We start from the raw sequence: 15275 nt of genomic DNA, 5'->3' as shown, positions 1-15275 counted from the left end.
GCGCGGCGCGGCGAGCCCCGGCGGGGCGGGGCGGCGCCGCGCGCCCGCGGAGGCGGCAGCTCCTCGGCCTCTCCCCTCACCGGGCGGCGCCCCCGGCGCGGCCCCCCCTCCGCCGCGGCGCGCGCACACGCTCACTCGCAGAGGCGCGCGCGGGCGATGGCTGGGGGGCGCGGGCTCGCTTCTCCCCGAGATGATGTCAAGAGCTTGGGGGGCGGAGGAGGAGGAGGAGGGGGAGGACGGTTGCTCTTTTTCTTAACGGCTTTGTTCTAAAACCACCCGAAATAAAGCAGCGCCCAGCCCCGCGCGCCGCGGGAGCAGCCCTGAAAGTAGCTCCCCCGCCCCCGCCTTTTTTTTCCCCCCCTTTTTTCCCCTCTTTGCCCCCTCCCCGTTTCCTCCTGGCTGTAGTTGCCCGCGCGGCGCCGAGCCGCCCCCTCCTCCCGGCTCCCCCGGCCGCGCTCCGGCCGCCGGCGGGTCGCTCGGCTTTCGCGCTCCTCCCGGCGGCGGGAGGCTGGAGGCGGCGGCCGGCCGCGGGCGGCAGCTCGCCGCGGCGCCGCCCTGCCCCGCCGCAGGTGCCCCGCCGCTCCGGGACCGCCCGGCAGCCGCCGCCTCTGCGCCCTCCCTCCCCGCCTCCCTCCCTCCCCGCCGCCGCCGCCGCCGCTGCCGCCAGCCGGGGCGGCTCCTCCCGCTCGCCGCGGCTCCTGCGGGGCGCCGGCTCCCCGCCGCCGCCGCCGCCGCCGCCAGGGCCACGCCGCCGGCGGCCGAGCGCGCCCGGGGATGCTGCGCCCAACTCCCCGCGCGCCGCCGCCGCCGCCTCGCGCCGCCGCCGCCGCGCTCGCCGCGCCGCGGCCACCTGCAGCCGCCCGCCCGCCCTCCGCACCGCCGCGCACGGAGTGAGGCGCCCGCCGCTCCCCCGCCCGCAGTCGCGCCCGCCGCGGATGGGCGCGCTGCCGCCGCCCGGCCCCGCGGCGCCGCCTGAAGAAACTTGGGACGGGCACGGCCGCCCGCTGCCCTCGGCGCCCCGCCCGGGCCGCGGCTGAGCCCCGCGCCGCCAACTCCGCGGAGGCGGGGAGGGGGCGGCGGGCCCCCTCCGCCGCCGCCCCTGGGCGCGGAGCCGCCCGGCGCCCGCTGCCCCTGGCCGCGGTGCTGGGCAGCGGCGGCCGGGCCCTGCATGGCCCTGCGCCCCGGGACGCCTTGGTTCGGCCAGGTCCTGCGCAGAGTTTCCCGGCTCCAGGGCACCTGGTCCCGGCGCTCCAGCAGCCTCCTGTGCCTCTCCTCCAGCCAGGAGCCCGAGCAGGCAGGCGGGGAGCGGCCGCCGCCGCCGCAGCGCAAGCTGCCCCGGAGCAGCGGCAGCGGCGGCGGGCGCCGCCGGCCCCCCCGGCAGCCGCCCCCCTGCTGCGGCTGCTGCGGCCTGTCGGATCCCCGGGCGGCCAGGGGGGGACATGGTCCCCTCACTCGCCCCTTGCTGGCGGCCATGAAGAGGCAGAACGTGCGGACCTTGTCCCTCATCATCTGCACGTTCACCTACCTGCTGGTCGGGGCCGCTGTCTTTGATGCCCTGGAGTCCGACAACGAGATGCGGGAGGAGGAGAAACTCAAAGCCGAGGAGATCCGGCTCAAGGGAAAGTACAACATCACCAGCGAGGACTACCGGCAGCTGGAGTTGGTGATCATGCAGTCTGAGCCTCACCGGGCCGGCGTCCAGTGGAAATTTGCCGGCTCCTTTTACTTTGCCATCACGGTCATCACGACCATCGGTGAGTGTCTCACCTCGGGGAGGTTGGCTGGGGCAAGGGCTGAGGCAAGAAGCCCCCACAGTTGGGAGCAAGGGAGAGGGCCAGGGAGCTGTGGCTTGCAAAAGATTAAGTGCAGGATGAGCCTCTCGGCTTTCCCCTCGCAGGGACTGTGTTATGCAATTCACTGCTCTCCACGGGCACTTGTTGGACTTGGAGGTGTCCCGTGCCTCTTCCCCTGGAGATGGAGCCTGTGTCCCCTGGGTGGGACTGGAGATGAGTGGGGCTGGCCAGATGGGGGTACTGGCACTGGCTAGGTGGCTACCAGCAAGCTGTGGCGGGGATGGCAAGGAGGAGAAGGGGCATGATGAGAAGGTCCTGGGGTCCTCTGCAAGGAGAGTGAGGCCCTGTTGCTGTGAACCTCCTTGGGCTGTGTGTGCTCCTTCACTTAAGAGACACGGGGAAAACTTAGGCAAAAAGCTGTTGGATGAGGACAAAAATGCTGAGAGCAGAGGAACTCGATCAGCTGTGCAACCCCTTGATGTAGCCACTTAGTCCCGCTTTCACGAGGTTTGTTTTGACGTTGACAAGGGCTGTGATAGGGGTTCCCTACGGCTGTAGTCCCATAGCTGGGCCTCTCCTGCGCATTCCTAATGTGTTCCTGAAGTTTTCGGTGCAGCTAGAGAGTCTGATGTGCCAACAGGTCACAGAGTGTGTCTTGGCTTTGCGGGCACATGGTCCAACAGGCAAAATGACACCTGCTGTCACATCTCTGTTGCTGAGTGCAAGTGTGTCTGTTCCCAGGACTGTAGAGGGACAGTCAAGGGACGGAGCCACATTTTGCATGAAGTTTGCTTCCCTGCTGTAAAAATAAATACCATGATAACTAGAGGCTGTAACGTGCTGACAGAACTGTGCTACAACTCTGGCTTTAGCTTGATGAGCATGTGTGTTTTTCCTTGTTTTGCATTAATTAGGGTGTATTTGGTGAGGCTTCTCACAGCACTTCTAGATGTGCCTCTTTAATGTCTGGGGAGATCTGAAAAGATCTCTCTAGCTCAGTGGATGTTTGATAATGGATTATATTGAATCCATTATATTGAGTCCAAGAAAGACTAGCTCTTTCATTAATACAGAAAGACTAAATTGTTTTACTGTTTAGTGGTTGTTACAACAAATTTGCACATTATCACCTCAAGATACTGTTCAGTTTTCAGCAGAATGTCCAATCCACTGTCCTTTGTATTACTTGCATTTAGTTTTGATTTTGTTACCTGGGGCAGTAAATAATTTCCTATGGAAGATCCTCTAACAATCTGAAGCCTGTTTGTCCTTACAAAGATAAGATTTTTAAGGGATAATTTTTTCTTCTGTTTCTGTTACTGCATGCATATATATATGCATATATTTATAGAAACATATTAATAGGCTAGAGAATATAGTGTAGAATACAACTTTGTAATAGCAAGGCAAATGAATTAGATTTCCTATCATTCATTACGGTGTCAGAACTCTACTCCTTCTCTGATCACTAATTCTCTCTTCCTCGATACGTGTCTTGTCATTTATTTGTGCTAAGTGAATACAGGATGATCATGCCCTTTTGAATTTAGTGCAAGGCTTACACACACATGCCCATATACTCACTGTGCCCTATACTTCTGCTCTAAGAGATGACTGCAATACTTTCTGTATTACACTCTGTTGATGACAGGTAGAAAGGGCTACAGATGTTGGCTTCTTAGACAGTGTTTTACTTGGAAACAAGTACAACTTACTTGGAAAACCCTACAATTTTCTTGTGCAAAGAGCTGAGTCTCATTTAGGAAGCTCAGAGCATGTCAACGTGCAGTGGATATGTGTACATGTCTGTAGGCAGAGGTGCTTTGGGATGTCAGGATTGTTTAAATTTAAAATGTGTATAGCAACAGGGAACCACTGGGAGGAAGAGTGGTAATAAAGAATGGTGCAGAAAGACCGACATCCTTCAATGATTGTTCATTTAGGAAACTCTGCTCCAGTAGGATATGTGATTAGTCTTTCTAAAGTTTATTAATAGTTACTATCTGCATTTTGCCAAATATACTTTTCTTCTATTTTGCATCTCTTCAGTGCTAGAGTAGCTTAGTGATGTTATTTGTTCTATTGGTAATCTGTAGACGTGAGTATGGAAAGTTTTTCTTTAATTTCGTATTTGTACTAGAAGAGTTTGGTTCACAGGGGGAAAAATACTTTCTATGCTTAAATTCTTAAATTAAGAAAAGATTTCCTCTCTATGGTATTGTTTCCTGCACGGGGCAGTGATCTTAAATGTTTGTATTAATTTTCTACAATGATCCTTATTTTTAATCTTACATGGTATATACTCTCACATACATTTCCTTCTCCCTTTTAGACCTTGCAGACAGACTTCAAGAAGAACATGCATTGTATGCATTAGTGAATGTGCTTTAGTCAGTAAGTGTCCCTGTAAAAGTGCCTTTTTATTATCTAAATAACCATCTCAGGCTGAATTTTAAAATAGATTGAGTAAAATACTTTGTTGCCTATTCTGGAGTGGTAAATTTGTCTCGACAAACTTCTCTTAAAAGGAGTGTAATAACAATCAGTGGACCACGAAGTCTAGCAATATGCATATGATAGCAGACTAATTTACGTCTAACTTAATTGTGCTCCTCGAGATTGCGGCGCTCGCAGCATGTCTGAAGTGATTACCTCTTTACTGCGTTGATCTAAACTACTGTGGCTTTAATGTAATCAAAGGCAGTGCCTGGTTGGCCAGGGAACGCGATCCAGCTGCAGTCCGCGGCCTGCTGGAGGCTGTTGTGTTTGCCGAGGGGCCGCGGGAGCGGAGCGGTGCGCGGAGCGCGGCGCGGCACGTGGCCGTGGTGCTGAAGTGGACAGCTCCCGGCGCCGCGCTGCCCCGCTCGCCGCCGCGCCCGAGCCACCGCCACCTCGTTTCCTTTAAATACCCACTACTGAAGAACTGCTTTGACTGAACGATGGAAAAAATCGACAGCCTTCCATGTTAGGAGAAGCAGCGAGGTTCGGTCAACTTTCACGTTTCCTCCAGTCTCTATCATTTTGCTTTTATTAGATGGTGGTAAGGAGTTGTTGCGAATTTGTCAGTCTGAGCAAGAAAAAACAAAGCAAGAGACGATCAGCTGAACAGAGAGAGTTTTTTTCACCTGTGTCCCAAGAAATTTTTTCTGCTCTCCAGATGCAATGTTGTTGTAGTCTACTTTTTTAACTGACCCAGCAAGGAAATTAACAACTGCAGATGCTACCACATTTGAGGACTCTGCTCTCAAAATCCAGTAGCAGAAGAGAAATACCCTGTTTTCACAAAGTTTTGGTCACGTTTGAATTCTGAGAAAGTTTTTAGGTGATCAAAGTGTACTAACCAGCTCCTCATGGCTCTCAGCACTTGCTAAATTTATTTCAGGATTCTTCTCACTTAAGGGTTAGTTAGTATCATTTCCCATCCACTTCCAGTTACCCAGCCAAAATGATGACAGGGAGTGAATTAATCCAGTTCTTCATCCAGCTACTTGTGATACACTGCAGAATATGCTACTGAGTTATTCAAGAGGCTGAATAAGATGTATAAAAACATCAGATTTTGAAAATAAAATGTAATTCCTAGGATTTCTATTATTTTTAATGCCCTTTTCTGCAAGTTTATGGGATGAACGAACTATTTATATACAAGCAGGTGTTAGCACTGTCAAAATGTGTTATTGGTTTGGATATCGCTCCATCATTTAGGCCTTAAAGGGTGATAGTCATACTTGATTTAACACCACCGAGCTCTAGTAAACACTGAATATTTCTGCAGGCTTGTGTAGAATGTAAAGAAATGAAAGCTGTTTATGTCACCCTAAAATGAACTGAAACAACAAACAGATTGAGGATTTTTATTTATTTTTTTTCTCAGAAGCGACTGTGTAAGAAGAGCAAAATGCAGACAGAGTGTGCGCTGCAAATTGGAAGTCTCTTCTTCTAGCTTTAGGTCATTAATATCAGTCTCTAAACTACTATAAGCAGTGACTGAACATGTTCTGGTGAACAGAGACAAAATATTTTTGAAGAATGTGGTGCAGTACCTGTAATGATGAATGGAGTATCTACCTACTGACAACTGTTTGGCTACTTAGTAGCTAACCACTTAAGAGCTGGCTACATCCAGATGAGAGGATTACTTACTTCTGGCAGATGGTTGCCTGACAGGGAGTTTGATCCTGCATTAATGAACTAAGCAAACACATGCTTATGCCCATTTCAGGATAGTAGTTAAGTCTCCATAGCCTTTCTTTTCTGCATCTGTTTACCTTTTTGTAAAATGGGTATAAAAATACTCACCAAGCTGGTAATACTCACCAAGCTGGTGATGTCTCTAATTTAGGATAGAAAAAAAAAGCGATTTTAAGTGTGAATTGTTTGGTCAGTATTGCTCCTTCTTTAATGCCATCTCTTGGTGTTTGGACTCTGCTCTCGATTTTTGATAGTTAGCAATATTTAAAGGCAGTCCATTGAAAAGCTTTGAGTAGGGAATCATGGCAGATGGACAATTTACAATGGAAAAAAGAGAAAAAAGGAAGAAAAGACAAAAAAAGGGAAAGAGGGAGAACAAAGACATCCACACTTTGGTCAATTAATTGCTGCTTGTATGACTTGCCAGGATTGTGAAGGTCATATTTCATTTAAAACTCTCTTATTAATATACTCAGGTGAAAGTAGAGAGTAAGATTTTTTGCTGAATGCTTATAGAACTACTGAAGTAATGAAGCTATTCTGATTCACACCGTCCAAAGCTTCAGTGGGGGATACTGGGTGATGCAGACTTGTAATATCTGCTGGTGGTATCTCCAGGGCAAAGAGGAGGTCAGCTTCAGTGTTCCACACGAAGATGCACTTTGCACCAGAATTACAAAGAAAAAAAAAAATCAAAAACAGGGTTCTGCTGACACAGAGGAGCCTTGGAATGGCTGCTTTGCTCACATGCTCACAGAAACAGTTCCTGAGTTCTTGAAAACTGGTTTTGCAGTGATACCTCACATTCTTGCCAGAGGCACATTAGCAAAAGCTTTTCAAAAATCACTGATAAGTAAGGCAAAAGAATAGCTCAGACTGATGCTGAACTGCAACTTCCTGCTGTATGGCTTACTGGCAGTATAACTGCAGTACCTAGTAACAGTCTGAAAGTGGTTTTGGGGAAGCACTGAGAAATCACTAGCCACTCAGCTAGGTGATGGCGTCAATTGATTTCCTTAGCATAAGCAGCCTTGAGAAATGAGTGTCTTACAGTTTTTTTTTTTCCAGGATTTGGTGCTCTTTCTTCCTAACTTTTCTTAACTTCCTCCAAATTGGAGCATGTGAGATTTAGATTAGGCATTAGAAAACTCTTCCAACTGTTAGGGTAGTTGCATGCTGGAAGAGATTGCTTAGGAAGGCTGTGGAAACTCCATCACTGGAGGGTTTTAAGAGGAGTTTAGACAAACATCTGTCATGAATGGTTAAGTTATAGCTGCTTTTGCCTTTGGGGAGGAAGATGGACTGGCTGACCTTTTGAAGTCTTTACAAGACATATGTTCTATGATTTTTTGAATCTTCCTTTTTCCATATGTCTTGAACTCTGATAATTCCTTGGGTAGTTCGGTTTTCTTGAGAAAGAAAACCAAAGATCTTTAATGACGTTTTCTCCACTATATGGTCTTTGCACATGCTCATTGATTATTTTTCTATGCACTCACGTGCCTTTGCAAGTGTCAGAATAGAAATAGCTATGTTTACACACTGACAATGCTATAAGTTATGGCATCAGTGAGTCTTTTGGGTTAGAAATTAGCTGAAAAAGAAAATGATCCCACTGCTATAAGGACAGGAAACAGAAATTTACAGGATAGAACTAGGAGGAAGAAGTCTTATAGACTAAGTAAAGGAAGAAGTATAGTTGTTAGCTATAGGTTTATGCCCGCTTCCCCTAAATAGAAAGAAATATCCCTTTGCTTTCTGTGGGTTCAGGATCAGAATTGTGAAGCTTGATGTGAAGGAAAACTGATTAATGGAGAGCTTCCTTTTTGGACTGCATGGGTTTTAGGACAGACTCTCTGAATCATTTGGTCTGGCACAAAGCAAGGGCCAGAAAGCTGTCATCTTCCCTTGAAGGCAATCTAAGCTGAAGTGCTTAGTTCCTTCAATGCTGGAGAATATTCCTTCATAAATGATGAAGGCAATACTCATAGCTTAGAGCTGGTGTTACACAGCACTTTATATTCAGAATGCTGTACTGACATTAAGTGATTCATCTTCACAACACCTCTGTGTAAAAATTATCCTCAATTTAGAGACAAGAAGGTAAAGTGACTTTCGGAAGATTCAGGTTGGGAGCTATTCTAATTACCAAACAGCTCACTTCGCTGTCTTTCAGACCACATGGCATTAGTTTATACTCAGATTAACCCGTGAAGATGAACCAAAGGCACAAATTCATAATGAAATCATGGTGATATTAGCAAACTCCTGCACTTTAGGTCTTCTGATTTGCAGTAATAACAGATCCTGGAGCCTTATTATGTGAAGGGGCATATACAGTTATGGACTATTATCTCTGTTATTACTCTGTGTCCTTTTTCAAAGGCACTTTGGGGAATTTAGATATCTGGTTCATATGGATTTTTACTGAAAATCCTTGACTAGATTCAGATAACGGCTGCATGAAATGTCCCTCGCCCATATAACAGATGCTGGCAAGGACACTTGCTGATGATGCAGAACTAATCAGGAAGAGACCTTGCTGCTTTTAAGTAGAACTAACAGGTTACTGTGGACTTGCAACAGATACTTGTTTTATGTAGCAGACTTGTGTTTTTTATCTCCTTTCAATTTGTGGGTTTTTTTGAATGGAGATATAGACTACTTTAGAAATTTCACATCTGTAGATTGTTGTGATGCAAATTTATTTTTTCTTTGTTACCTTCTCTGGATGTAGTCCCTGGAATCCATGGACACCAGGCTAAAATCTGTGGATAAGCTCCTCCTAAAGTTGATATCACTGGCAATGTAGCTACTGCAGTTTCTTTGATTAAAGCAAGAAGGTGTACAAATTAGGGAATATTAAGCAAAAAAGAACCAAAAATTAAGGCTGATTATAAATAATGCAGAGAATATTTTAACCACATCTGCTTTGGATCTGGCTGTTATTTGACATAAGTTACACAATGCAAGGAGCTATATTCTCTAGCAAACCAAATCCTAGAAAATATATGTAATACAAGACAAATAATAGAATTAGAAGGGAAGAATGCAAGTAATTTTCTGAGATGACTCTCAGATATCACTGTACATAGCAATTTTTAGATTTTCATTCTTTTCAAATGATAAAGCAAGCAGATTTTAATGAGTGAGAGTTTATGTTGTCTTTGACACTTATACTGAATTTTCCTTTTAACAACCAGACGTGGAAAGCTGAACTACATACTTACTACATATCTAGCTTTTAGCAAAGAGAAGTCTTAAGGAAGAATGTTGATGCTTTTTATTCTTTTTATTTATTTTGGTGGTGGGTTTTTTGAATTTCACTTTTTTTTCCTTATTGCCTGACAGTTAACAACAACATCTAGTCCACTGAGACATTGTTTTGTTTTTTGTTTTTTTCAAGGGTAATGTGCACTTTCTTCTTGCCTGTTTTGAGGGAAAACCCTTCAACATTTTATAACAGCTTTTTTATTTTTTAAGAGATATGTGATTTTTTTTTCCAGTATCTGGCCAATTGCCATGGGAGGCTTATGCAATAGTCGGTTAAAGGGTTCAGTATCCTTTTCAACTGCGTTCATTATGGAGATGATTAGGGCATGTCAGTGAAAGACATATCTCTATTAAGGACTCATGTACAAGTAATATCTACTTGTTAGGATAATTAGGAGGGAATAGACTATATTGTCCTTTGACTTTGCTGCACCTACAAGAAAGAAGTGCTTTGCAGAAAGCAGGCAAAGAGTGGGGTTGAAAAGTATCTAATGGGAAGCTGATTGTCTCCTCATTCTCCCATCACAGAAGAGGATCGCTCTCGTTGTTAACTGTGTGAGTTTTCTCTGACAGGAAAATTTCACAGAGAGCTTTAGAACACAGACTGATGAATGAAACCTACAGCAACTCTCTAATTGGGTAGTGCAGGAGATTAGCTGCAAGGAAATGTTCACAGAGTCCCAATTTAGCGATACTCTTGACATACTGAAGGGAAGATAGAAATAAAACAGATCTATTCCCAAGGCAGTTGACACTGTGAGCAGTTTCTGATATTTGCTATGGAGACATTTTGGGTGCAGGTGGAGTATTCTGTTACCTTCCACCCTCTTTTCTTTTGATGCCTTCTACAAAGGAAGCCTTCTTCCTGTGTTTAAACCACCACAGTGGTTCATTGCTATGGGAATTATGTCATAAATCAACTTTTGTAACAAACCTGTGACCCTTTGGAGTTTTGAGTTGTCACTTCGCTACATTTCACACCCATCTGGAATTTTTCATGACCAGACACAGTAGGAAAAGATGTCAAATACTCTTGTTTCAAAGGCCCAGGTCTCTTACTTGAACAATCTCTGTTAGCTGTTAATAGACTGGATTATTTAGTGAAACAGGCCTGACTTCACTCAGTGAAAACACTGCTATCAGCATTAAAAATAATAATCATCAATAATTTCTAAAAATCTGCAACTTGGTACTTCCATTAAGTGTGCTGTGGAAACTAAGAGACTTGCCCTAAAGTGAACTCCAATAGCATGAAGTACATGGAGCCTTGACTGTAGTACTATGTATACAAGCTATGTAGTGTAAGATATTGCATCTGAAGTGTTACAGAACTGTTGAGGAATACTGGAGGTTGAACTCAGTGCTGGAATTTTGCACCAAAGGAATGTACTCACAGAGGTGACTTAAAGTCTCAATGCTCCTCCATAGTTTTTCTGGTATGTGGGAACCTCTTGGGTTTCCAGAGGTTGGTTAGGAGTTTTGAAAGCCTACTTTTATTATAAAATATCTAGTATTTTCTGCCAAGGACTGGCAACAGTAGAAGGATGCCCTTTCTACATTATTCAGGATCTTTACATATCCTAGCCTGTCAGAAAACCTGGACTTCCCTAGACTCCCCAAGAGGAAAACAGTGTATTTTGGGATATGGAAGTTTGAGGATCAAAGTTTGGGAAGTTAGATGTTCTCCTAGCATTTGAAGGGATCTGCCCCCCATTACTCCTCCACATCATTTATAAAAGTCCCTGATCTACTATTTATTTGCTACTGGATGCCAAGTGTGAATTATCTTTATAGTTTTTTGCAATATTACACAAGTGTGTTGGAAAATGAGATAGAGCTAATTCTGAGCAACAGACAGTCAGAACAGTAACCCTCGATCTGTGCCTGAATTCTTCAGCTGACCCTTGAACTGATATATTAAGAATTCAGGTTTCTTCTTGATCTCACCTCTGCTGAGATTCTTCCATCTTTTGCTATTTCATGTGGCAACGAACATCCCAAGAAGAGAAAGTAGATGGTAACTGTTCAGTCTGTACTGATGCTATATCAGCTTTTGCATCCTTTTTTGGTATTTTTGTCTGTCAAACAAATAAATGAGCATCGCGTCTTTTGGCAGCAAAGGCTTAAGCTCGTGATTTGCTCTTAAAACACATCCTGCCTAGTAGTAAAAGGCCTGTTATTTAAAGGGCACTTTTCAAAACAATTAGGGGTTTAGTAGCAATGTGTTTGCCTTAATGAATGCACTCTGCCAGTCAGAGGAAACAACATAAGCTGATACCTACTGATGTAGGCCAACAGAGGCAAATTAGCACTGTTACAAGTCAGTTCATGAATGTACTACACACCCAAGAGGTTTATTTTAATGCTTGAGAAGCGCTAATATGATTCAGTATGGCTCCATTTTTATTTTCTTCCCAAATATCCACCCCTAATTATATTTTCATTTAGAAGCTTTTATACAGCTCCTACGCTTTTGATAGCTTAATCTGTATGGGTTCCATTTAGCTCTGGTTTGACTTCTTGGACTGGCACCAGAGATAATTTTTCATAGAGCCTCACTGTATTCCTGTGTATCTGCATGTAGTTTTTGTCGTATGAAATTAGAAGTCAAAATGTCCTTACAATGTAGGTAGACCAGCTGCTAGCACTTTGGTCTTTTGTCATGATTTATTAATCATGGTTTTGATGGTGGTTTGCCTCTATAGCTCCTCTTCCAAAGCTGAGGAGGATAAGTATTTTTGACTTTTTTTTTTTTTTTTTTTTTTAAGATTTCAACTAATTTTTCTTTTTCTGGAGGTGGGACGCAGTAAAGGTTGGTGTAAGAGGTAAATGCATAGGAGGCAAGCTTGGCTCTGAATATCTAGCTATAGATATCACAGTGGAAGTTGCTGGCTCTTAAGCATTTATGTTCTGCATTTGGATAACTAATTGAAACTCGACTGCAGGCAGAGTGATGAGCAGTTACAAATATTTCCATGATAAAGGATCCAGCCTGGGGAGCTTTCTACATCTGACCCAGTCCAGGATCTGTTCCTGAAGAACTTGAAAGTGGTAGTGTGAACTTGAGTGTGGTACTGTTAAACCACAGACAAGGAGGATTCGGTCTAGACATGGAGAAAAAGTCTTTCTAGCAAAATACTTGTGAAACACTGAAATAGGTTGCCTGGGGAGGGTGTGGGCTCTCCTTTACTATTTCTTGAAGAACAGGATAGACAAGCATCTGTCAAGAGTGACCTATGCATACTGTCCTGCCTTGCGGCAAGGTATGGACTAGTCCCCTCCTGCCTTATTTGCTATGGTTCTGTTTGAAGGCTGTTTGAAGTTTGTGTTGGATCTTGCCTGGGATCTATGTGAGTTTATCTTGTCCTTTTTTGTTGAAGGTTCCTGGTTCCCTGAGGGATTATCAGTGCTTCCTACAATTTCATCTCTAGCTGAATATCTGGATAAGAATCAAACCTCTTCTCTTAGCAGCAACTGTTCACTGTCAGCAGTGTCACCAGTTTTTTATGGCTGCTGTTTGAACAGCTCTACCAGTGGCTGTTGCAGAGAAAAGCAAACAAAGTACCTATCTTTAAAAGAAGTACAGCAGGGAACATGGGGAGTTAATGCTCAGTCAACCTAAATTTGATACTCAGAAAGATATTTGAGTGAGCTGTTAAACAATCAGTGTGAAAGTACTCAGGGGGTAACAAGGGACAAGCTAGAACTAACACAAATTTGTCATGAGTAACTCATGTCAGACTTTGATTTTTCTTTTCCAATAGGGTAGTTGATCTAGCTAGTAGATCTGGACTTTTAACAGAGCAGTAGATCTTGATTTTAGTACACACGTGTCATTATAACATTGAGTTCTCATTGAATTACCACGAGTGGATGCAAGGGCTGGACATGCACCCACTGTGGACTACAGGTGTTATGCCTGGGCTCCCCCTTGTCCTTTGTGCGTCAAGAGCTTACTCTATGCGGGAGGATGGAAATGAGGCAGAAAATGCAACCCCAGCTGGCTTCTGCCAAATCTGCCACAGAATAATTTCACAACGGAATGAAAAAATACTAAAAATATTTATCAATAGTTTACTGTCAAACTGGATGAACATAACATGTAGAGTCTTACAAGGGTCTGTCTTGTGGTCAGTGCTATTCAATTTTTCCATTAATGGCTTGGCTGATAGTACAGAGAGTACACGTATTATTAATAGCGAGAGGGGTGGCAAGCAGTTTGGAGGGCAGAAGTAGAATACAAAATGATTTTGATAAATTGCAGAAATGGTCTGAAATCAATATGATGAAATTCAATAAAGACAAGTGCAAAGTATTACACTGCAGAAGGAAAAATCAAATGCATACATAGAAAAATGATATGAACTGACTAGATGCAAGTTCTGCAACCAGAACATCAGGGTGATAAAGTGGTTTACAGTCTAAATGTGAGTCTATGGTGTAAGACTTTCAAAATAGGCAAGTGTTGGATATAGGACACAGAAAGTAATTATTCTGCTCTGCTGTCATTGGTAATGCTTCAGCTTGAAAACTGGTTCCAGTTCTGGGCACAGTATTTTGAGAAAGGAACAGAAAAATCAAAGTGTCAGAAGGGAAAAGCAACAAAAAATGCCAGGAGAAAACTTGTCCTGCCTTCATTCTGAAGTGAAAAGAGATTGTTTAGACTGAAAAAGAAAACTATGAAGAAGAGAATTATAACAGTCTTCAAATATGCGAAAGGTTGTTGTAAAGAGATCAGTGGTCAGTTTTTCAACATGACTGCTCATGGCTTCATCTGTGGCATGGGGGATATAGGTTCACTGTCAGTAGTGAAAACATCTGAGTATATGCTGGACCATGATCTGCAGGGAACCTGCAGGGTACTGATGATAGGATATTGATTTGAACAAGTGAGACAGTTGTCCAGCAGGCATGGTCTTGGTATGCTTTAGTCTGCCTCAGAGCTGAATGGACTGGATTACCCGTTGAGATCCCTTCAAGCCATGTGTTTCTAGGAGTTTGGAGCTGATAGTCCTACACAGGAGCTGACTGGCTATTTTGAACAGCCTCTGATGGGCTAAAGATCTAAGCGGTCTGAAATCCCTTGAATGATCTCTTGAGGTTTCTGCAAGCTCTCAACTGCTGGGACGCTCCATGGATGTTGCTGAATAACACACTGAACGCACTGCGAGGTTTGCTGCCTGGCAGTGGACTTCATTCAGTCAAGGCTGAGCTTGCTAAGAGGGCTGCTCTGTTAGAAGATGCGTCATTATGGTATTGCAACCTTGCTCATTTTGTATTTTGTATTACAAATACCGTCACGATGAAACAAAGAGGTTTCTCCTCTTTCCCCAAATCCCATGCATACAAACCAGCAAATTGCCGTAACACAGACAATCATGCAATCTGTTATCTTGGCAGCGACCAATGCTTTTCTACAGAGAAAGGAAATATATCCCATAATCCACCTATGCAATATATGGCAATGCTGATTTCGTTGCTAACCCCTGCAGCAATCAGTCTATGCCCTCAAGCATGGGATTTGATTATCCTTGTCATTATCTTAGCTACAAATGTTATTAGCAGCCATAAAGTTGTCCATTAAAGTGACAGGAATTACTTGCCTGCACCAAGGGGAGAACAGATAATTTACTACACATTTTTTAAGCCCAAACGTACTTTTTTTTTTCTCAGAAGAGCCCTCTAAGACTTTTTGCAAACTCCATCTTTTGTGTTTCACAACCTGCTTCCCCCTCCATGGGCTTCAAGTTCAGGTCTTTATATCATAACAGTGAGATATGTATATATGCCATTCCTCAAATAACACCAGAGATCAAGACCATGTAGTTCCCCATGTTCTATGCCTGGGGTAAATTCTTCATTAAATCTGGAACTGAAGTTGCCCAAACTTTGATATGATGGCTGGGTCCCATAATTTCTATACTTCAGTTTTGGTCCCAGCTTTATTTCATATTTATTTACCCTCCCTCTCTCCCCTCCCTCCTCCCCTGCCCCCCCTCCCTTACCTTCCACCCTCCT

The 15275-nt window shown here is 44.5% G+C and overlaps 1 protein-coding gene across 1 annotated transcript in view; it reads left to right on the top strand.

Moving 5' to 3' along the window:
- The first annotated feature begins 1168 nt into the window (after positions 1–1168).
- KCNK9 (potassium two pore domain channel subfamily K member 9) overlaps positions 1169–15275 on the top strand; it is an 87054-nt gene continuing 72947 nt past the window's right edge. The window contains exon 1 of the mRNA XM_062568436.1: positions 1169–1754. Coding sequence (XP_062424420.1) covers positions 1169–1754 — 586 coding nt within the window. The remainder of the gene's footprint in view (positions 1755–15275) is intronic.

Source organism: Rhea pennata, chromosome 2 (genome assembly GCF_028389875.1).
Source record: "Rhea pennata isolate bPtePen1 chromosome 2, bPtePen1.pri, whole genome shotgun sequence".
Taxonomy (NCBI): Eukaryota; Metazoa; Chordata; class Aves; order Rheiformes; family Rheidae; genus Rhea; species Rhea pennata.
Note: the sequence above shows the minus strand (reverse complement) of the source record. Positions and strands in the feature narration are given on the sequence as shown.